Source organism: Spinacia oleracea, chromosome 5, assembly GCF_020520425.1.
Source record: "Spinacia oleracea cultivar Varoflay chromosome 5, BTI_SOV_V1, whole genome shotgun sequence".
In the NCBI taxonomy this organism is placed as follows: Eukaryota; Viridiplantae; Streptophyta; class Magnoliopsida; order Caryophyllales; family Amaranthaceae; genus Spinacia; species Spinacia oleracea.
The window spans coordinates 17,199,375-17,222,632 of NC_079491.1; the positions used below are offsets into that span (position 1 = coordinate 17,199,375).

Genomic DNA, 23,258 nt, shown 5'->3' on the forward strand with positions numbered 1-23,258 from the left:
AGGTGTATGTCCAAAAACGAAAAGTGGACACATAAAAGGGAACGTCATAAATGGAAACTGGACACGTATTTAGGAACGGAGAGAGTATTAAAGTAATTCTGATAGTTGTAGATAGAGACTTGCTTGTAAACACAAAATTTTCAAGCTTATTAGCTTAATCATTGGAGTGATTTTAATAAATTAGCTTGGGCAAACTAATTTACTAGGAAAAAAGTTCTCCAATACAAATTTAAGTAATAATTAAAATAAAATTGAAATTAAATGGCTAATTGTAAAAATGATACCGTTTGAGTATCAAACTAGTTTGGTAAATTAGCTTGCTATTGGAATACAAACTAGCTCGAAAGTGAAAGTTAATTAACTTAAAATCTTTGGTGGCATAACAAGCTAATTGGACAATTAATTTGCCGTTGAAGTTGCTCTTATTGTTTCATCACTTACCAACATAGAGTTGGTTCAAAGGTAAGCTTGATGCCGCTTAAGGGAGGTCTCGGGTTCGAGAGTCGTCATATGCAGAAACTAACTCTTGTTGGCAGACTCACCCACCACAAGCAAGGTGTGCAACACGGGTCGGATCCGGATGTAGTTGGAGCTATGCTTTGGTGAACCGGGTGCTATGCGTAAAAAAAAATTGTTTCATCACCTAAAAATATTTTTTGACAATTAAAATATGGGTGAGGGTACTATAGATATTTTACGTGACAAAGTTCCTCAAAATATTCTTTATATAATAAAGATGATTAAAATGTTCACAATTTATAAGATAAGTTAATTTCAAAGCTTATATGATAGAGATGATTAAAATGTTCACATTTTATAAGATAAGTTAATTTTAAAGCTACTATGTCCAGATAAGTTAAAATAAGTTACAATAAATGCATATATGTAAAAATCGGATGAAAATATATAAACTCTAAACATAATTTGAAAAAAAAATATAACGGCCAATCTCATAAGTTATATGATATCATTAATGACTGGGTATTGTAAGTTGTGACAATGTGAAAATAATCTTCCATAAAAGGAAAACAATCAACCTTGATCCCATGTAACCACACAAAATTAAAGAGTTCACATTTTATAGACCTCCATACCTAAAACATTATTTAAAGGTTTGTTTCTCTAACTAAAAAATCAAAAATGAAAAATGAAAAATGAAAAATGAAAAATAAAGGTAAGAAATAAGAAAACCAACATTTGAAAATTAAAATAAATAATCCGAAATTACAAAAGCACCTCCATCTTGCACCCGAACAAAGGTAAAACTTTGTCAAGTAAGTAGTAGGACTCTGTATTCCAAAGTCTAGAAGGGTCCTCCTCTCTTTGTGTCTTTCCAAAATAACTCAAAAATCTTGTTTCATAGTAGCCACAACAAAATTGTTTTTATACACTATTCAGTCACTCATATTTTCTCTCTCTTCTTTTCTCACCCACATCCACAGAAGCAGACATGGATGACAACAGAAACCCAGAAGAAAACCAACAACAGCCGCAGCAGCTAGTAACCATCTCCCCCTCCGCCGCAACAACCACCAGCAGCAAAGACGACCTTCAACAGAAACAACAGCTACAACAGCAGCTAGCACCAAAGAGAACCTCAAACAAAGACAGACACACAAAAGTGGATGGCCGGAGCAGGAGAATTCGAATGCCAGCACTTTGTGCAGCAAGGGTTTTTCAGCTTACAAGAGAATTAGGCCATAAAACCGATGGCGAAACAATCCAGTGGCTTCTACAACAAGCAGAACCTGCGATCGTTGCTGCTACTGGTAGTGGGACTATCCCAGCTTCGTTCCTTGCTGCGTCGTCTTCCGGTGCGTCTGCGGTTTCGCAACAGGGTGCATCTGTTTCGTTAGGATTACATTCGAAACTTAACGATTTGAGAGCAGGGGTTGAGGTTGGGAATCGGGCGAATTGGGCGAATTTTGGGGATAATTTAGGGAGATCTCAGGTGGGTACATCGATTTGGCCGTCTATTGGAGGTGGGTATGCGCAAGTTTTCGATACCGGGTCGAATTTAGTGAGTCAGAATTCGGGTTATGTGACTAATTTTCAGTTACAAGGGGTTGGATTGCCTACTACTAATATGGGTCTTTTGAGTTTTACGCCGATTTTGGCTAGGGGAACTCAGATTCCCGGCCTTCAACTCGGGCTTTCGCAAGATGGGCATGGTGGTGTTATTGGACAATTATATCAGCAGCAACAACAGCAGCAACAACAGCAACTACAACATCAGCAGCAGCAACACCAAGATCATGAACAAAATAATACAGGTTCGGGTTCGGGTTCGGGTTCCGCAGCAGCAACTGCGGAACCCGTTCACCAACATCAGCAGCAGCAGCAGCAGCAGCATCACTTGCAGTTGCAGTCGCATTCTAATGACAATTCAAGAGAACAATAGAAATCAGATATTGCTTTCATTGTTTTTTGTGAAGTACTGTCTGTTTGGATTTTCTTTTTGTGGTTCATATATGTAAATGTAAGTATGCTTTGAGAATTGTGGAAATAGGAAGATTGGTGAGGAATGTTACTAAATCAAGTTAAAGCTGAAGAACATCATTTTCGGATTTTTTAAATTTTTATTTTAAAAGGGTTGCATTTAAATCCAGTATTTTTATCTTAATTTTTTTTATTTTAATCTTGGGTTTTGTATCTTGGATGTTGTGTTTGACCCTTTTTTACAGGTTTATGGGGATTATCAGACTGTCCTAAAGTACTTGTATCTTACGGAGTACTGTAATTCTGAAAGGTAGTGATTTCTTTTTCTTTTATTAATTAATTTTTACCATTCAAATTTTTGTTTATTAAATTATCTTATTGACTTTAACTACGAAATCTAAATCCTTGACACCAAAAATTGCCTATAAATCGTTTTCGAAATTCGATAGCGTGAAGCTGTGGAAAATTGAAGTAGTCAAATACATTAGCAAATTGGCAATGTTGAATGGTGATAACTGATAAGTACTTGAAACATTCTCAAGGTGAGCTATTTTCTTGCACAAAAATGATTTCTTGTTAAAAACTTGAATAAAATGGTGACATCCCAAGATGAGAACAAATGGTGTGTGTATAATTGTATATGCAATATGCTGTTCTGTTACACAAATGTTCTCCATTAATTTATTGCTTTTTCCGTCGAATTTCGCATCCCCTCCTTTGATTAGAAAATATGTCTGATATGTTTTGGGAATTTGATCTTTTCGGATTCTCAATCGTTTTTTTGTTTATTTAAATTATAGGTTTGTTGGCCTTATGTTGTCTTCCTGGGAATCTTTTGTATAAAAAAAGGTTTAATTTTCAGGTTTCGTCTTTCCTACTTAACCTGGTATTGTTTTATGATAATCTCACATGATTCGCCTTTTGGTTTCTTATGCAGGGTAATAATTGACAATGATACTTCTGACACTGCCACTATAATACAGGTAGATATCCTGATTTTGCCTGGATTCATCTCATCTTTAAATGGGTTGATTTGTATTTTTAGATAACTAGTGTAACATTTCCTAAACTGGACATGCCGAATTATCCGAAATACCCAATTGGTTTCTTCTTACTGGTACAGTTTTGGATGTCAAATTTTAGAGGACAGAATTTGCCATTTCTGAAAGTTGAATGTTTGGGTTAAATTCAGGTTGGCGGTGCTAGGCATGAGATTCTTTGTGAAACAATTCGAATCCTCACCAATTTAAGTCTTGTCTTGACTAAAGCTTATGTTTCATGCGAGGATGGATGGTTCATGGATGGTGAGTAAATACCTTACCTGCATAACTGTCACTTGATACATATTCAGAGTTTATGATGACCTTCTGAACCTGCTTCTGTTTTACCAGTCTTTCATGTCGTGGACTTGTATGGGCAGAAGATCCTAGAAGAAGGACTTATTGACCATATATACAAGGCAAGATTCTCAATTTTCAACTTTGCTTCTTGGGACAGAATTCTGTTTGTTCACCTTATTTTCATTTTATTTCAGGAAAAATAAGTTCGGTTAAGTCCAGATAAAATAAGACAAGTTCAGGAAAAAGAAAGGTTGGCCAAATATAATTTATAACTAAAATAAGTTTTGATAAGATCTAATAAGTTCAGTTGTTCAGAAAAGATAAGTACAAATTAGGTGAATAAAACGCACTCTTACAATATCTTTTGCAATTTAAACTAATTAATAAGCTCATTTGACAAAGCACTTTCCTGATGTAGTATTTGCATAAATTTTACAGGCTCTTGCAGCTGAGAGATGTTTCTTCAACTCAGCAACTGAGACAGTCGAACTGTTGTCACACCAAGGCTACACTATGGTTATGTTGAGAGGCATTGACAGGCCAGGGTTGCTGTATGAGCTTTCTGAGGCTTTAACACATCATGGATGTCATATTGTGAATGCGGACTTGTGGACTCATAAGCATCATGCTTCAGCAATTATAAATGTAGTAGATGAATTTTCAGGGTGTGAAATCATTGACAGTACAAGAATATCCAGGATCAAGAAAGATTTGGGCCGTATAATCAAACCGTCAGTCAAGTTCAGGTCTCCACAAAGACTAAAACACAAAACTGGTAAACTCTATGATGTGAAAACTGCCAATAAAGAAAACGTGGAGATTCAAAATGTTGAAGGCAAGCGTTCAAGAACACGCATTACAGTGTCAGACTGCAAGGACAGAGACTATACGCTTGTAGAAATATGGTCCGACGACAGAACAAAACTTTTGCTTGATACAATAAGTGCTCTGATGGTTATGCAATATGCAGTGTTTCATGGATCAGTAACAATAGGAAAGATGGATACTCACCAGGTACAAATGGTTAAACATATACTAGTCTTGAGTTTCAATTTTGGCAATATGAAGTTCTATGGTGTCCCGTGTCCGTTACTTTCTTAGGTTGCGTTCTATTCACCTGATTTTCACTTACTTTTTCTAACCTTATATTATCTGAATTATTTTTCCTGAAATAAGGTAAACAGAACAGAGCCTAGTGCAACAGAGTCTGATGGTAACTATGGGTAGTGGATTACTACCAAGATGAATAAGATACTTATATTCATACAAATGCAGGAATACTACATTAGGCATATTGATGGACGCACAATCAGCACAGTGGAGGAGCGTAAATACCTGCAGGCGATTCTTGAACAAACCATTAATAGTCCGGACTCAGAGGTGACCTCAAGATCAAACTTAAGACTAATGGCTTTAGTATATGACAAAGCACACTGTTCATTATAGGACTGCTAGAGCTTAATGCTTATATGATGTTAACCATGAACGACATTGAAATTACTAGTAATTTTGCAGGGGGTGGAGCTGGAAATTTGTACTGATAGCAAGCTAATTCAATTATCTGAGGTCACGACTGTATTTAAAGATATGGGTTGCTGGATCAAGGGAGCACAGATTTCTACTGTTGATGAAAAAGCAAAACACATTTATTGGATCACTGATATAAGCGGTAAAACTGTTGATCAGAAGACCATGGATTTGATACAGGAGCAGATTGGGGAAACATGCTACCGGCGAAGCAAAAGCTAGGTTGCTCCCCCATGGCATTCCAACGGAAAGCTAGAGGCTTTTTTTTTGGTAATCAAATGAGGCGTCTAGCTGCACTGATAAACAACTTTTTCATGTCTAACCAGTAAACCATTCTGCAGAATAACTGTTTTCCTAAATACAGTTATTGTATTAGGGTACATAAACAATTATATCACTACACTTTTGTACCTTGGTGATCTGAAATAAATTAATAAAATGAGCATTCAAAAGCAACAAATTTTAATCTTTACACCATCTGTTTACATTTGAAGCCCAAATATGCAATGGCTGCTCAGCTATTTATCAGGTAGTTGCTAAATAGGGGGACAATTATGGATACAACATGGAGGAAATCGAATTCCTACCTTTCACGGCATCCCGGAAAACCAGCCATGAACTTCGCATAAATTTCTTCAAAGAACGAACCACAACCGGGTGCTTTACACTAACTAACTGCAGTTTCTACAAATTATGATCCCTTGGACGGGATATTCCTGCGTCGAAGATTTTTCCCAAAGTGGCCACCCTCTGTGCGATTATATCGTCCTTTGACTCCTCTAAGAGTACATGTTCCTTCTCCATCATATGTTCTAGATCCTCCATGTGCTTCACTTTGCATTGTAATTTTTTCAACTGCTCATCGTTCATAAAAACAAGGCATTGATGAAACAATAATTGACAAGTATGTCCATGATATTTTAAAACACGTTCAAAATAGAATTGAAGACAAAAAAAAAATGAACAAGTTTCTACCTCGGTTTCAATAATGAAGGTCATCAAGTGTTCAATCTCCCTTTCTTCCTGATCAGCCAATAACTTGGCATGAGCAGCAGCTGCTCCAAGCGCTGTAGCAACTGCTGCTCTCATCCTTAAGGCTAAAGGAATGGATTCTCCTACTGAAGATATCTTGTCCATCTCTGCAAAGGCATTTTATGGAGTGAGATAACTTCGTTAATACAAAGTATAACTGATATTTAAAGAAAACATTTGAGATTAGATAAGTAAATAATTATGCAGAAAACTAACCCATTACTTGGAAAAATATTCTAAACACAACTTAATGTGCTACAAGGAGCAAGAATCTCACTTAATTCTACAACCTAGTCGTAGGTCATATAATGTGCTGAAATTATAAGATAGTTCTGTAAAACTAGGGAGTTTACCACCTTTACACAGAAATTCTGGCAACATTTTGGCGTTTAAAATTAGCCAAAAAGCTGAATAAACATACATTTTTGTCAAATATAGTGGAAAGAATGGACATCACAAACTAATTATATCAAGCACCATTTCCTCGTTTTATTAGAAGTCGTAGCACTATTTGGTAGTAGGAAATAGAGAGGGTGGAAGCATGAAGTTAAAAAAAAAATAGGAAGGAAAGCATGGGCAAAAACATCCTCTTCATCTCAGGGGGAGTTGGAAAAAAGGGTTATAAACAAAATAAGAGAAGTGGAGTACTTAGGTGTTTCTGTTGAGGTAGATGAAGGATAAAAGTAGTTAGCCTAGTTTAGGGAGTTACTACTATTCATGATAGAAAATTAAAACTGGTAGAAAATAGAATCAAATAATGAAGTACAATACACACGCCCTTCCTCTGACTTCTGGTCAAGATGTAGGTATATTTGATACTGTAGATATACATACATACCAAAATGCCACCTATTTTTTTTCATACAGATGTGGACAACCATGTGGTAAATGGAAAGCCCCCTTTACATATATTACAAGCTGGTAATTTGGTCGTAATAATAATGTGTAAAATACCTGAAGGATTAGATGCGTCCTTCATTTCTTGATCCTCAGATTGAAAAGCCCTGAAATTTTGAGGTCAAAGAGAGCATTGATAAATAATCAAAAAGAATTATAATCCAGGTCTGTAAAGAAAGAAACTAAATACCTTTCCATTTCCATACCGAGATTGCCCGATTTCTGCTCGTCTATGGAAGCATGCTCATCTGAATAGAAAACCTCCCTCAACAAGGGGTTTCCATCACATAGAACTGAGACAGCAGCATCAGCAGCTGTTGCAGTTATTCGAGGGGCAACCATGGTGGAAATGAGAGCTACCTGATGAAATAATTAAATTTATCACAAATGAGGAGAGCTATGTAATATATCCGAGCGGTATATTGTTTAGTTACTGGTTTAATTAGATCGAAACCGATAGTAGTTGTATCAGTTGATGCAAGTAAATCATCAATGGTGGAATACAAGTATACGACTTAGGTAGAGAGAGTAAATGGAGATAAAAGAATAACCAACATCCTCCTTTACCTTTCCCTAAACTCCTTTATTTATAGATAGACTAACTACCCTCTTCTTGTTGCTCAAGCTATCCATAACAGCATTATTATGACACTCCCTAATGTTCCCTTCCCCTATACAGGCTATACCTGATGCATTACAAGCTACCAGTAACTACTGGGCAAGTTTAAAGCTTGAATTATGAGGATAAATCAAGCACATTGGTGATTAACCTATAAATTTCCCATTTGATTGGGAAGGCAAAACATTTGCAACCATGGGCTATACGAAACAATCTTCTTATAGTTGTGCGTGATTCAAGGCAACATGGCTTTTCCAACAACCCCCCCCCCCCCCCCCCCCATCCCAAAAAAAGAAGGAAAAAGAGGCAGGAATTTCAAGAGAGAGATAATACATGTTATGTGATGAATAATTGCTGAAAACAGATAAAGTACCAGAGAAACTAATGCTTCGAGTGTTGTTTCATGAAGTGAAAAAATAACAATTTTGTTATCATGAATTTGTTTATAGGTGGGGAAGAAGCTAACCGAACCCAAAACTAAAAAATGGTCAATGGATAACGTGCAAATGAAAGTTCTGCCAATAACCTTAATAAGCCATTGTCCATTTCTTAGATAAAGAAAGCAAGACTCTGAAAGGGGCTTTATTATTAAGAATAAACACATACACTAACTACATAACAACTGATCTCTCACCGTAACAACTAGAGCCCACAAGAAAAAGGTCAAGGTCAAGGTCAAGAAAAGTGTTTACCCATAAGACAGCACATGTTTTACCGTCCTAAACCGCCCTGTGTGGGAGTTATATTATAATTACTAGAGTTATATTATATGAAACATCAAGAGAACAATTGGTAAAAATCTTTAAGATAAAATGCTCCAACCTGTTCCATTAAAGACCTGCTAGGATCTGAAGAATCAATGCGGCTTTTCTTTGAAGGAGGCTCCAGGTTCTCTGTCTCCTCGGTACTCTCCCTTACAACAATATCTTGCTGATGATTGTTCTCCAGATGTTGATTGTCCGGATGATAACAGAGCTCCATCTTGCTATTTTCTTGGGTTATACTAGAGGCCTTCTGCTCTTGACCAGCATCACTGCCACCAACAACAGCCCTGGCAGATAACTTTCCATGGGAACCCAGCATGAGTTCCCCAAATGGCAACTCAATGAGCCGTGAAATACATTCAAGCTTAGTTTTTGTCTTCACGTTTTGAGCAACTAGTTCCCAATCATCCCCATGCTTCAGGATGGATTCCAAAAGAAGAAGAGTCTCTGTCTCAGTCCACAAACCTGCTTGATTGACACTGTTTTCAATGCTATCATTCAACTTGAAATCATCCAAAGACTTGGTTTCCCCGTATGCACCTTTCTCAAAGCACTTCAAACATAGTATAAATTTCTCCTGCTAAAAATAACATTTAATAACTTAGCCAGAAGTATATTAAACAAGATTTGAAAAATAAAACTCGTGCCCGCCAGTGGAGGGAGAAAGCCATCCTAACTAATAGTAGAAACAACAAAGATGTGAAAAATAAACTGCTAGGAGCTGGGAAACAAAACCCCTTACACCAAATAGTTATGCGCCGATTCCATAATAAATCACTGCTCTCCATTGCAACAACACCCACTAAACTACCAGAGATCATAAATGAAGAATAACTAAATGTTAAAGTTCATTTCCCCTTAAAAAAAAGAGGTTACAATTCATTGCACTGATAAAAAGAAGAGAGAAAAAATGACTTCTAAGGGAAACTATGGTTATGAGAAAAGAAAAAGAAGATGTGACACATTTGTTGGGGGGAAACAACATGAAGCGACTTGCATTCTTAATAACGGAACGAAAATTCGTCCTAGCAGTATTACTATAAACCAAAATTCTTCCACGGAATATAGAATCAGCGAAGCCAAATATTAATTTACCGCCCTTTGTCAGCTTGATATAGAACATTTGTGGCTCAGAATATGCATCTATATGTCGATATATTTCCTATTAATAATAATACAAGTTTCTATTGATGGTGATACATATTTGCAATTTTGCATGCCATGGGTAAACTTTCAACCAATTTTAAAGACAAATATGCCTTAATGCATCTTAAGGCATATTTGCATGTCACAGACTCAAGACGAACTTTCAACAAGTTTTAAAGACAAATATGCATCATAAGGCAACTCTGGTTCATCGATTATCATTTACATTATAAATATTTAGGTAAAGCTTCACGAATTCGGAACCATGATAGTTGATGTATGCACTTCAAATCCGGAAGAGTTACTACTCAACCAAAAAAACTCTACCCAATTTCCATCAACAACAGCAACAATTACAATCAAAACAAAATCCAAATATGACAATCTCAATTGATAACAACTCACAAACAATCATAAAAACTTATGAAAACAAAAGAAAAGAGAGTACCTTAGTGCATTCATAGCACTTGGATTCACACTTTTCCTTACAATTCCCACATACCAGCCCTTTTTCTCCCTCCACATCCTCAAAAACAACCGAATATGAACCTAACGGCGGCAATTTAAACCCGTTATCAATCCTTCCTCCACCACCGCCACCTTCATCGCCACCACCGGCCACAGACAATGGCGCCTTCAACGGTTTTAACGTATTCGGAGTCCCCACAACCCGTACCCCAATTGGCGCCCCTTCTTCAACCCTCACCTTCGGACCCTCCACCACACCTTCTTCCACCTCCACCGCCGCCGCCGGCCCCGGCGGCGGAGGAGCACTGAAATTAATCAAACCCCATTTATCCAAAAAATTAAACACTTTATTAAGAATACAAACATCACCCACCAACGATTTACGAACCTCGGTAAACGTTAGCCGTTTAGAAGGCTCTTCTCTGTACTTACAAATAATGAAATCCCTATACTCCTTGTAGATTTTAGGGGTTCTCGTGAACGAACTCCCATCAAAGAACTCCCTAAGCTCGATTCTCTCTGTTTCGTGAATAGAATCCCACGAAAACCAAACTGCAACAACACAAGAAATCAATTAAAGGTTAGACAACAGTTGAAATTAAGAAACTTTAGGGGAAACTGGATAAGCTAGGGTTAGGGTTTAAGAATTGAGCAGAAAGAGTTACAGGAGTGACTGGGGATAGTGTAGAAGTCGAGTAGAGAAGAAGCATCTGCGGGAGAAGAAGAAGAAAGAGGGAGACGATCTGGGACGGTCTCCATGTTGCGCCGCCTGAGTTAGTTATTTTGTTTGTTTTATTTTTTTGTGTTTTATTGTTACAATACTACTCCCTCTCTAAACAATGGTCGATTTAACTACAATAGTTGTGACTTGTGAGGAAGTCTTTGTCACAAGTTACTTGTGTCCATATTGGACACAAGTGAGTACCAATACAGAATTTGGAGTACCAATACAGAATATGTTAGTACCAATACAAATTATGTGAATACCAATAATAACACATATGACTTATATTGGTGGTATTTCTAAGTAATTTTGTATTTTGGTATTGACATATTATGTGTTGGTACTCAAGATGATTGTATTTGGATCACTTGTGTCCTGTGGACACAAGTCACTTGAGGTTTAGAAACCCTCCCTGAAATGAGTTACCAAACAGAGCCTAATAAGACTTGAGATTTATATTATGTTTTAGAAATTATTTTTCTATATCTTGAAAAACCGTGCTCGAATAACTAGAATTCTAAAAACAACAACTATTGGAGGGTTTCTAAACCTCAAGTGACTTGCGTCCACATGGACACCAGTGATCCAAATACAATCATCTTGAGTGCCAACACATAATATGTCAGTACCAAAATGCAAAATTACTTAGAAATACCACCAATATAAGTCATATGTGTTATTATTGGTATTCACATAATTTGTATTGGTACTAACATATTCTGTATTGGTACTCCAAATTCTGTATTGGTACTCACTTGTGTCCAATATGAACACTAGTCACTTGTGACAAAGACTTCCTCCGTTTCAGGTGACTCAAATGATTAGTTGGCTGAAATTTTTAGGATCTTATTATTTTAGAAGTGTTTGTTAAACCGCCTAAACTAAATTTCAGGCCCTAAAGGAGACTGAAATTGAGACGCTAGTCGGAGTAACGTTTGACAATCAGTCGCGAATTTCAGCTGTATTTTTCACTTTCAACAAATTATTAATCAACAAAAATTATTGTTCCTGTTAGTAGTAGCCTCTGCACGGTCCTCTACACAACCCTGCATCACCGCATCTTTCTTCAGTTATCAAATCTCATATCAATATCTTGAATCACAATCCCTTTCATTGTTCTTCAAAACCTAAAAATCTAATTATGTTAACCCCTCTGATAATTCCAGCAATTTGAGGTGTTTGCTGGTGATTCGGAGGTAAATTTAAGGTTTGAACAAAAATCTGTGATTAAAATGTACGAATTGAAGATCTGAAAGAAGAGAAAATTAGGGGTGAATAAAAAGTTGTTTTCCTTTTATCCTTAATTTGGTATTCTTCACTATAATGAAGAAATGGAGAGAGGAAGGAGGTGGAAGAAAGGTAGAAAGATAAAAATATTGATTGTACATTTGTACTCCATGTACTCCTTATGGGATATATTTATTTCAATTTGATTTTGTCACTTACTTTTCATGGTTTTATCTTTTTTTTCATTTTATTTCTTGTAAAAATTTGTTTCATCTCAAGTTTTGACAAATGGCCGGGTTGGTTGATGGGCACATTATTTAGTTGGATTGAAATTTTCTACTCTCTCCGTCCCTTAATACTCGCACCGGTTGATCGGTGCGGAGTTTAAGACATTTGAATTGACTTATTAATTTAATGGGTGTTTTTTAATATAGTTGATAGTGGGAAATGTGTAAGAGGTGGAGAGTGGTGAGTGGGGTGTGAATTTTTAAATGATTTTTTATAGGGAATATGGGTGTAGGTGGGTTAGTAAGTAAGTGTGAGAAATAATATAATATTGGTATAAATTTCCATTTATAGAAGCGGTGCAAGTATTAAGGGACGACCCGAAAAGAAAACCGGTGCAAGTATTAAGGGACGGAGGGTGTACAAGTAATGAATTAAGAAAAAAGTTACTCCATAGTTACTAGCCAAAGAGACATTCCGTACCAGTTAAAAAAAATACTCTGTAGAATAATCGATGACCAATATCAATGTTTACTTTGATACATATCGAGTATGAAGTATCAATGTTTACTTTGGTATGGATTATTCAAATATCATGTACGGAGTATTTATATTTTGCTTGTTAATGGTATAAAAAATTGTGGACATGTAAAATATTAATTAAAAAATTTATTACTTAAACAATCAGTTTTACCAAACAGTTCATCTATCAGTTACCTTGGCACTTTCAGCACCTTATCAGTTTCAGGTATAACCTTATCAATTTCAGCTATCTTATCAGTTTCAGCTCTATTTCAGTTAGTTTTGCCAAACATAGCCTTAGTATATGAAAATAATTGAGCGGTTGGATCTCTAAGGGCATATTCGGTATCACTTTGGAATTTTAGTTTTTAGTTTTTAAAAAGCTGAAAACCAATTTAAGTTTTAGTTTCCAAAATTTTCAAAACTGAATAAAAACCTACTCCGTGTAATTAGTTTATTCTTGCTAACTCCAAAGTGCTAACCCACTTCGTTTAGGATATTGCTACCACGGCCCACCTATCTATTTCATAATAATTTTTTTCTGTTTTTTATTTTTTTTAAGTCCTTTCTACCCATCTTCTTCCCTCTCTACCCATCTTCCTTTCTACCCATCTTCTTCTCTTTCTTTTATTCTGCAAATGAAAAATTTACTGCACATATACAAGACCACCTTAAATTGGTGTTTGATTGGATATTTGCATAATATAATTAAAAGAATATCCAACAATCGATGTTTTTCAACTATAATTTTGTATATACAGAGAACTAATTTTGATTAAATTGGTGCACATGAACAATGCCATTACCAATTTAGCACCATCAATTTGTACTTGACAGTTGACACCAATGCTTGAAATTAAAAACATCAAACACATTAATTTTCTTCAGTTCTTCTTCGACTAAAATTATGTGCTTGACACCAATAGTCGAAATTTGAAACATCAAACACATTAATTTTCTTCGGTTCTTCTTCAACTAGAATTATATCATCGATCATTACCAAAAATAAAAATATCGAAACCCCATATTTCTCAAACTTTGTTTGAAAAATCTTTTAATTTCAAGGATGAAATATTGAAAAGGGAGATACAAATTATTAGAGGAGATATAAAATTTCTTAGATAAGTGGATTTGGGGAAAAATAGTTTAGATCTGTAACACTGAACAACCCAGAAAGAAGAGAGAGAAATTTATGGGTAAAGAAGACATGAGAGACCAGAGAGGCGAGTAGAGGAGAGGAGAGAGGGGGGGGGGGGGGGGGGGGATAGCGTGCAAGATGATAGAACGTTGTTCCGAAAAAAACCAAAATCATAAAACTTTATCTTTTCCGTTGTAGTTTCATGAAAAATGGACAATATTTGTTTTTCACAACACTTTACCCTAACAGTTTTATTTTTGTTTTTTTAAGGAAAAAAACGAAAAACTGCAACAGTGCCGGACAAGCCCTAAGTTATTAACTTCTCGTTTTCTAAACTAGAAGATATAAGAATTCCCGTTTTTCACTTGAGAGGGGTAAGATTCATACAAATGACTTATTGTTACAATACTCACCCCGCCTCTAAACAATGGTCGATTTAACTATATCTCCATTCCTAAATAATTGTCGTTTTCGGAATACTAGTTGTTCAGGCACGGTCTCCCAAGATATAGGAATAATTTCTAAAATGCAATATAAATCCCGAGCCTTATTAGTATATGAAAATAGTTGAGCGGTGGTTCATACTTAACAATTGAGCAGTTGAAAATGACTTAGAATTCAGTGTTAATGGCAGGGACATTAAATGTTTAGATTCTGATGAAGTGAGTGTGGATGATGAAGATAATGTGGGGTTAGATGGTGATATCGGGATAGTTGTAGTGGATAATTATAAGTATATGATGATAATGTATGGGTAGATGATGAGTAGACGATGATGAGATTACTTTGCAAAGTTATGCAGAAATTGGGAAATGTTTGAATTAAATTGAAACCTTGGCAGCTTTTTTGTGACAAAAACCATTTGAGGGATATAATCAGAGATTATTGTATCTAACGTGAGTTCTCATTAGTGGTTAATAGAGCCAACCATTCCATTTAATTACTCATGCTTTTCTCTAGTTTGAAAAGCAACGGGGGCGTACTCAGCTTTCACATTCAGAAAATCCGTGGAGCAAATAGATAAGATGGGAAAGGGAGGAAGATTGTGGTTGGTCAAACTTGGTAATCAGGCTAGATGGAGTAAGCATAAGTTTAATGTTGCTAGATTAACTCTATTTAGGGAATGAAATGAGTTAACTATGATTAACTCTATTTAAATTATTTTAGTCGAAATTATAAAAATAATGCTAGATTAGAGAGAATATATATTATTAATGCTATTTTAGAAAAAGTGGCAAAATTTTTGTTACCATTGAGAATTGGCAAAAAGTATAAGGATAAATTATTTTTTACCACCTAAAAAATCGAAAAATTTTTTACCACCTAAAAAACTAAAACTTGTATTTTACCACCTAATTTTATTTTTTAAATTGTTTTTTACCACCTGAAAAATGGGAAAATAGATGAAAATGTTATGTGGGGGGGGGGGGGGGGGGCACAATAACGGTAATATTTCATATATGTTCTTTTCTTCCACTATTTCATGTAATAACTCTCTTCTCTTCCCACACTTTCTTATTTTCCATGAATTCACATAATTTTTCACCATTATTAATTCATAAAATTAACAAAATTTAATGAAAATAAAGAGAGAAGGGTGAAAGAGTTAAAGAAATTCATAAAGGGAGTGTAAAAAATTGGAGAGAAATTGAAGTAGGTAGTCACACATAAAGGTTGCATCTACTTTTTTGTTTTTAGGTGGTAAAAAACAAGTTTTTATTCTGTTTTAGGTGGTAAAATACAAGTTTTAGTTTTTTAGGTGGTAAAAAACAATTTTTCGATTTTTATAGGTGGTAAAATACAATTTGTCCAAAGTATAATATTACCATAGAAAATTTCCCAAAATGTAATTATGCAAAAATTTGAAGTACTCCGTACAAAAAAATGTGAGTATGTTAAGTAGAGGAGCGAGATTTAGTGAGATGAATATGAGTAAGCCTCTGTTCGTTTTGACGGAAAATAATTTTTTCAAAATGAATTTACCATTTATTTGTTTATTTATTTTGTTAAGGGATGAACCCATTTTTTCAAAGGTGGAAATTATTTTTTCTTCCACATTTCCCTCCCTACTCCTTCATTTTTCTCTCTCATTCCACTAGCTTCCAAATTATTTCTGCTCTACATTTTCCAACGGCAAATTTGCCAAAAAGGACATTTTATAACTCAAATTTTGCGAGAAAGGACCTTATATAATTTTTTTTGTGAAAACACACCTTAAAGTAATTTTTTTTGCGAGAAAGGACCTAAGGGAAGTTTCCGGCATTGACTGAGCTTTTCCGGCCATTGACTTGCACGTGAGCAGCACGTGTGGCTTACGTTGGCTAAAGACATTGATTTTCCCGAGTCTTGAATTTTCAAACTTGATTTTATTTCGATTTTTTTTTTCAACTTTAGGTTTTAAAGCTTGAATTTTGGAGGAAAATTGGGTGTGATTAGCAAAATAAAGGCACACGTGCTTCTCACGTGCAAGTCAATGGCCGAAAAAGCTCAGTCAATGTCGGAAATTTTCTTTTGGTTGTCTTTCGCAAAAAAAAATTACATTAAGGTGTGATTTCACAAAAAAAAAATTATATAAGGTCATTTTTCACAAAAAAATTTACATTAAGGTATGTTTTCGCAAAAAAAATTATATAAGGTCATTTCTCGCAAAATTTGGGTTATAAAAGGTCCTTTTTAACAAATTTCCCTTTTCCAAAAGCGATTTTTTTTAAGTGTTATACAGAGTACTTTTTTTTTTGATGTCTATTATACATATTTTTATATTAGTCTTTCTCACTCACTTATGGTCTCTTCACTTATTCACAACATTTATTTTTTTGCAGTAAATAATTTATCCACTATAAATATCTCACAATAGATAATTAACCAACTACATCACTTGCAAGTATAATCAATTAATCAAACTGTTATAGTTTTAAGAAAAAAGAAGTATATCTTACGAAACCCCAATCTATAAATTCCGATTATTTACACTCAATAACACCAGGAGGGTAAGAGAAACTCCTCCATTTTCCTTTTCTCTCATTTTTCTGCCAAAATCCTTTTCCTTTTTTATTCATTTATTTATTTATATATTCTTATGAAAAAGATTCAGTATATTTGATTAAAATTTTATCATTCCCAATTTATTTATCTTCAATATAAATTTTTAGCTGTAATCTTATTTCTCTAAAAATAATATTTGTAAAATATATTCTAACTTTATTTATCTTCTGAAATTATGTCAAGATCTTTTATACTCCGTATACTCCCTCCATTTCGTAATGATGTTCCATTTGTATTTTTCACGTTTGTCAATGTGCATTTTGTATAATTTATATCTCTAATTATACATTAGCAAAAATTATAAAATTTTGATATTATTAAAGTACATGTTGTGATGAATCAAAAAGACCCATATGAATATGTTTTTCTTATACATTGAAAATAATTTAGAAGATTCTCTTCAATTATAAATAGTGTCAAAAGTCTAAATTGAAACATCATTATGGAACGTAGAAAGTACTTTATTTTTGTTGTTATTTACATATTTTAAAAAATTGTCAAAAACTAAATTTAAAATATCTGTGCGTACACGGTACACGGGATGAAATCAAGTTGTTACTGAAAAATATTTTTCTCCAAATCAAAAGAGGCTATATACGGACATTATTTTGAATAATTGATAGTCCTTAAGTAGCCGCCTATGATATCCCTTTTCCACAAATTCCATCTTTTATGACTGCATGAATGACAAAACATCTTGACTTATATAACCTCTTACTAGTCTTCAATTCGTGCATAATAATTCCATGTAGAAACGTATGTATATACTTCTCCCTTCCCTCTTTAATTTTATTTATCTCACTCTCGAATCTCGATCTATCTAGCTAGCTACCTCATATGGAGAACATTCATATGTCTTCTCCTTTTACATCAACATCAACATCCATTCCCAATTTTCCTTTTTCGACAACCGTGCCGATTCCTCACATGTCTTCTTCATCTTCTTCTTTCATTGATGTCTATAAAAATGGCCTTCTAAGGACGAGGACGATGACAACGACAACGACAACGACAACGACAACGGCGGAGATGGAGAGGGAGAGGGATTTTGAGCATAATAATAATAATAATAATAATAATAATAATAATAATAATAATGGGAAAAGATTAGGTCTTGAATTTGATGGTGGATTCAAAGAGAACAAGAAGGATAATAATAGCAAAGAGAAGAAATTGAGGAGGCATAGGTATGCATTTCATACAAGGAGTCAAATTGATATACTTGATGATGGTTATCGTTGGAGGAAATATGGCCAAAAGGCAGTCAAGAACAACAAATTCCCTAGGTAACTTCTTATTTTATTTTATTTTCACAAATTAATCAAATATTTGATCTAATTAGGCTCGATTCTGTTCACCTTCTTTCCATTCATTTCAGGAAAAAAAAAATTAAGGATCGACCAATATAATTTATAACTAAAATAAGTTATGATAACTTTACTAGACGAGTTCAGATACATTCGTTTAGATAAGTTCAAAAAAATTATGTGGAAATCGAGTAAATAAAATACATCCTTAATCAACTAATTAATCATTTGCAATGTTGGTGTACACATCACGTACGTGTTTATGTAGATGTATGTTGTTGTCTCCCCCAAAACATGAAATTGGATTCACAATATACTACTTCGTATTATTCTTCATAATGTAAACTTTTTTGAAGCAAAATGAGTAAACAACTTAATTTGGTTATGTAGTCATTTCAAATTTACTATACTAATATTCGAACAAATATGTAATATAACAACTAAACTCAATACTTAATTCAATTAGCTAGTAAAATTCAGTTCTAATCTTCAAAATTCAGTAACCATAACTAATAATACCAGTTTTAATTGTAAAAATTATAAAAGGGCATAATTGATCACTTTTTATTGTTAATGCTCGAAAGAATTGTAAATAAGGTCATAAATCAATTCTAGAAAAATGTTTATGTACACATGTTTTTTACGAAATACGTAGGGTTTTTGGTATTTTTTCTTTTTCACCCTCGGACGAGCCACAAAGGAAATATAAATTGAAGTACAAAGCCGGTAATTTTCAATATTAATCACTAGACCAATACCTCTTTGCTACCGCCTGAGATTCGTGAATATTCGCGGAACATTTTTCTATTTATATAGTTGTTGTTTCGATGTAAAAAAAAGAAGAGTAATGCTTTTGAATTTCCTTTATAAGTTAATACACAACAAAAGTAGAACTATTAGCCGGTTAATTTGGCAATGGAAAATTACTAACTTTTAATTTGTTTTATTTTTTCTAGGGAAAATTAGCAACTTTATACTATAATTAGAGTTGTTTTATTTGCACAAATCTAATTGGATTTCATAAAAATAAGTCTTGTATCTCATGCTAATCTCCTTGAATAATGCGTGCTATCTAGCTTGAAAATGATGGCTTCTAATTATATCATGTCAAGAGGAAAATGAAGAGAGCTAGCAAATCAATTAACTTTGTATTTGGCATAATATGCATAATCAGCAATATTCATCATCGACAACCTATGACTTGGATGTGGCTTAATAAGATTTTGTCGTGACTGAGAGTGTATTCTTTTCACTTGAAAACTTTTAACCTTAACTAAAATTTACTTGGACCAATAGCACATATTTGTCTATACGATTAAAATATACTCCCTCCGTCCCGGAATACTTGACCTGTTTTCCTTATCGGGCCGTCCCTTAATACTTGACCTGTTTCTAAAAATGGAAATATTCTAACAATATTATATTATTTCTCACTCCACCTCTATTAACCCACCTACCCCTACTCCATACAAAAAATAATTAAAAATTCAACCCCTACTCTCATTTCCCACTAACTACATTAAAATAATACCCCACTATAAACTACTACCTATTAAATTAAATAAGTCAATTCAAGTCCCTTAAACTCTGTGCCGGTCAAACCGGGTCGAGTATTCCGGGACGGAGGGAGTACTCTTGTTATCCCTTATCTAGTTATCTTAACTTTACGTAGTACAAAATTTGACATATAGTTTGGTGGATAAATCTTTATTGTTTAAAAACTTGAGGTTAAGGATAAGGGCGGAAGCCGCGGAATCCGGAAATTATACATAGAGGGAGCCAAAACTTAACATATACTCTCTCAGTATTTTTCAGGAGTTGCACATACCATTTAGGACCGTATTTTATTAGAAGTCACACTTCTATTTTTAGTAACTTTTCTATGCACCTTCTAATTATTTAATATATCTAATTTCATCTAGGGACTACCACTACAATAAGCCCCCTCTCTACTTTAATTAAAATATTTTTCTAGGGAGCTAAGATTTGAACTTTGTACCTCCAACAATCTCTAATTTTTAAGGTAAAATAAGCACTTAAGCTATATTAGACATCTGCTTTTGTAGCGCATATTTAATTTTTAAACATATCATGGAGGGTCAAGGCCCCCCGCCAGCCCCCTAATTCCGCCCCTGGTTAAGGATTCAAGTCTTATATAAACAATACTCCGTATTTCTAGTTTTTTATTGTATGTAAATGTATGAAGTAAGACCCTTTAAAAAAGAGAGAGCGCCACATGAAAAAAGAATTTGATTATAAACGTCTTTTACTGTAGCATAGATTTTAGTTAATTTGTTATAATTTTTAAATAGTGACCTTGCTACCTATACTTTCTTGATTCGCCATGGCCAATGCCTCCCTCTATGAGGTCCACCAAACATCCAATATATAACAAGCATATTCCTTTTGTCTCATAAAATTACCCCATTCTTTTTCTGAGTTGTCCTTCAAAGACTATTCAATTTCCTCTTTTATTAATTAATATGGTCTTCCCCATCAAACAAATTAAATCCATCTGCGTACTCACTCAATACAATTCTTAAGAGGCATGTGGTTGATTATAAGAAGTAAAATTTTCTAGGAAGAAATTTTTATAATGTAAACATTTTTGGGAAGAATTGAAGAAAAATGTTGTTTGAATGAATATGAGAATTGAACAGTGATTTCCTCCGGTGAGAAGTAAAACTTCACAAGAAGTGTGATTTCTCATATTAATAGTAAGGAACAATACCATAATCTTTCATTTTCTCAGAATTATCGCTTATTATGATTTATCATGACAATCAAACAATACCTAATAAAGTACGCACGTATGAGTAGCTAGCATATGACAAGTAACGTCCTTTACTCCTTCTCCATGTGATGAAATCATGAAAGTGGATATATGTGGATTATGGAGGCAGGTTATCGTACGTTTTGCTGAAATTGAATGGAGGGAGAGGGTGTGCATGAAGAGGGTTGGCCGAGTTGGTGAGGCAATAAAAGGGAAAACCCCTTGCGAAAGTCACCATTTAAAGTCTATTATATTACTTTTATTTTTATTTTTATTTTTTTAACAAGTAAATAAAATTAGACTAACCCCGTAAAAATACAAATTTATAACATATTTGCCTATGTGCGAGACTTCACTTGCGCATGCATATCATACATCTCACCACATTGTGTGTGTAACATAACAATACGACATCTGAGTATACCTGTGCGTATAATTGTAATATTGAAATTGTAAACCTTATAAGATTAAATAATAAATCTCGAGGAATTTTGATTGATTATCCGGGAGTTGATGTCTGCTTTTATTTTATTTTAATGGCAGAAGCTATTATCGATGCACTTACGGAGGGTGTAATGTGAAGAAGCAAGTACAAAGACTTACGAAAGATGAGGAAGTGGTGGTGACAACCTATGAAGGAGTACATACACATCCAGTTGAGAGGTCTACTGATAATTTCGAGCATATTTTGAAGCAAATGCAGATTTACGTTCCTCCTTAGATATACTTTTTTCTTCTATATATGTACACCAAGTATATAACTATACAAAAATATTCACAAGGATCGACCAACAATATTTAGAATGGAAGATCTTTACTCCGTATTTACTTCATCTTTTCTTTTTTGTCACACTAGCTATATTTTAAGTAGTCATTCTATTAAAATAATGGTTTTGTTGAAAAAAGAGAGTTGCAAACTAGCTTGTGCATGTGTTATTGACCCCTTTTTTATATGTACAAATGCAACTCGTTTGTTCATTCAACTGTCAGACCATGTCTAATATTATGTCTGCTACAGGATAGGTAATGTCTTACATGACATATAGTCTGACAGTTAATAAATGTTAGACGGTCTTTCACATAATTTGTATTTTGGACTTTAACCAAATAAACATTAGGCAATGGTAATAAACGAAACTAGGAAAAGAACAAATAAAAATATGGAGTACTTACTCCAGAGTGCATCAGTAATACTCCCTCTATTTCACAATGTTAAACTCAATCTTTTTTCGGGGACTCGATGCATATCTTATGTAATTAATATATCAAATTATGCAACAGTGAAAATTATAAAAAGTTCATATTTTAAAAATACATGTAGTGATGAATCTAACAAAATTCAATATGATAATGATTTTTTTTTATACAAAAAGTCACAAAATACGATCAAATTTTGTTTACTTTGAATCGTGAATTGGATAGCTAATCAATAGTGATTTTCCAATTCCCCATTATCATATTCCTTTTGTTTCTGTACGGGGTGTCCTACCGGCACCACCTGGTACCGGCAGAACTCCCCGTATGTAAACTTAACCTGCAGGTAACCTGGTCATCTTAGGTAAATATCCTCTACCGGCATTTTTGCAAGACAGCCTACCGTCATTATCATGAAGACAACCAACCAAGGGTCACTATCAACAGGTCGCTATCTAACCACAAGGGACCTACCAGATCGTACCCTTGGATTGGTCTATATAAGGAGCACCTCATTTATTGCTATGAGGTACACAAACACTTAAACACACTTCTTTCCTACTCCCTAATCATCTCTTAATCTCTCAGTAATCTTACTTAAGCATCGGAGGGGGGATCCTCGAACCACCCCCGAGGCTAGTTAATCCATTCTGTTGTGCAGATATCAACCGGCAATCTCGACAGGAATCCAGTATCCCACAGTCAGCTGTTCTCATTCCACACCCGGAACAGTTTCTACTTACAAATTTAATTGTAATGGTTTCAAACTTTCAAAATAATGTGATTGAAAAGAAGGGCATTCGAAGACCAAACATATTATTACGTGGTTAATGACGTGAAATAGATGATGTACGGAGTACTACTAGTCTAT

The 23,258-nt window shown here is 34.4% G+C and overlaps 4 protein-coding genes across 9 annotated transcripts; 3 read left to right on the forward strand and 1 right to left on the reverse strand.

Moving 5' to 3' along the window:
- The first annotated feature begins 1,273 nt into the window (after window positions 1–1,273).
- LOC110804640 (transcription factor TCP20-like) lies at window positions 1,274–2,567 on the forward strand. Its single transcript, XM_022010246.2, has one exon. It carries the CDS (start codon window positions 1,451–1,453, stop codon window positions 2,399–2,401), a length of 951 nt encoding a protein of 316 aa, XP_021865938.1. The 5' UTR covers window positions 1,274–1,450; the 3' UTR covers window positions 2,402–2,567.
- Window positions 2,568–2,609: 42 nt separating this feature from the next.
- LOC110804639 (ACT domain-containing protein ACR4-like) lies at window positions 2,610–5,778 on the forward strand. Of its 5 annotated transcripts, XM_056828635.1 has the most exons (8): window positions 2,610–2,749; window positions 2,889–2,981; window positions 3,377–3,422; window positions 3,632–3,743; window positions 3,831–3,898; window positions 4,218–4,793; window positions 5,055–5,159; window positions 5,295–5,778. In XM_056828635.1, the coding sequence occupies exons 4-8, from the start codon at window positions 3,737–3,739 to the stop codon at window positions 5,526–5,528; spliced, it is 990 nt and encodes a 329-aa protein (XP_056684613.1). In that variant the 5' UTR covers window positions 2,610–2,749; window positions 2,889–2,981; window positions 3,377–3,422; window positions 3,632–3,736; the 3' UTR covers window positions 5,529–5,778. The 5 variants fall into 5 exon arrangements, with proteins under 5 accessions (XP_056684613.1, XP_056684612.1, XP_021865935.1 ...); XM_056828634.1 differs by having other exon boundaries at window positions 2,889–3,422; XM_022010243.2 differs by lacking the exon at window positions 2,889–2,981 and having other exon boundaries at window positions 2,616–2,749.
- LOC110804638 (SWI/SNF complex subunit SWI3A) lies at window positions 5,723–11,061 on the reverse strand. Of its 2 annotated transcripts, none has more exons than XM_022010240.2 (7): window positions 10,898–11,061; window positions 10,213–10,784; window positions 8,677–9,195; window positions 7,426–7,595; window positions 7,293–7,342; window positions 6,282–6,445; window positions 5,723–6,161 (listed from the first exon to the last, which is right to left on the reverse strand). In XM_022010240.2, the coding sequence occupies exons 1-7, from the start codon at window positions 10,989–10,991 to the stop codon at window positions 5,991–5,993; spliced, it is 1,740 nt and encodes a 579-aa protein (XP_021865932.2). In that variant the 5' UTR covers window positions 10,992–11,061; the 3' UTR covers window positions 5,723–5,990. The 2 variants fall into 2 exon arrangements, with proteins under 2 accessions (XP_021865932.2, XP_021865931.2); XM_022010239.2 differs by having other exon boundaries at window positions 8,677–9,198.
- Window positions 11,062–17,761: 6,700 nt separating this feature from the next.
- On the forward strand, window positions 17,762–22,017 carry LOC110804641 (probable WRKY transcription factor 56). Its single transcript, XM_022010247.2, has 2 exons — window positions 17,762–18,399; window positions 21,737–22,017. Exons 1-2 carry the CDS (start codon window positions 17,951–17,953, stop codon window positions 21,912–21,914), a joined length of 627 nt encoding a protein of 208 aa, XP_021865939.2. The 5' UTR covers window positions 17,762–17,950; the 3' UTR covers window positions 21,915–22,017.
- Window positions 22,018–23,258: the final 1,241 nt, after the last annotated feature.

Bases quoted from the DNA above. Each gene is read 5' to 3' on its own strand.
- LOC110804641 (XM_022010247.2), top strand. From the start codon at position 17,951: ATGGAGAACATTCATATGTCTTCTCCTTTTACATCAACATCAACATCC. The intron at 18,400-21,736 runs GTAACTTCTTAT...TTTTAATGGCAG, and splicing joins AAGAACAACAAATTCCCTAG to AAGCTATTATCGATGCACTT.
- LOC110804639 (XM_056828634.1), top strand. From the start codon at position 3,336: ATGATAATCTCACATGATTCGCCTTTTGGTTTCTTATGCAGGGTAATA. The intron at 3,899-4,217 runs GCAAGATTCTCA...TAAATTTTACAG, and splicing joins TTATTGACCATATATACAAG to GCTCTTGCAGCTGAGAGATG. The intron at 4,794-5,054 runs GTACAAATGGTT...ATACAAATGCAG, and splicing joins GAAAGATGGATACTCACCAG to GAATACTACATTAGGCATAT.
- LOC110804638 (XM_022010239.2), bottom strand. From the start codon at position 10,991: ATGGAGACCGTCCCAGATCGTCTCCCTCTTTCTTCTTCTTCTCCCGCA. The intron at 10,785-10,897 runs GTAACTCTTTCT...GTGTTGTTGCAG, and splicing joins CACTATCCCCAGTCACTCCT to TTTGGTTTTCGTGGGATTCT. The intron at 9,199-10,212 runs GTACTCTCTTTT...TGTTATTTTTAG, and splicing joins AGTGCTATGAATGCACTAAG to CAGGAGAAATTTATACTATG.
- LOC110804640 (XM_022010246.2), top strand. From the start codon at position 1,451: ATGGATGACAACAGAAACCCAGAAGAAAACCAACAACAGCCGCAGCAG.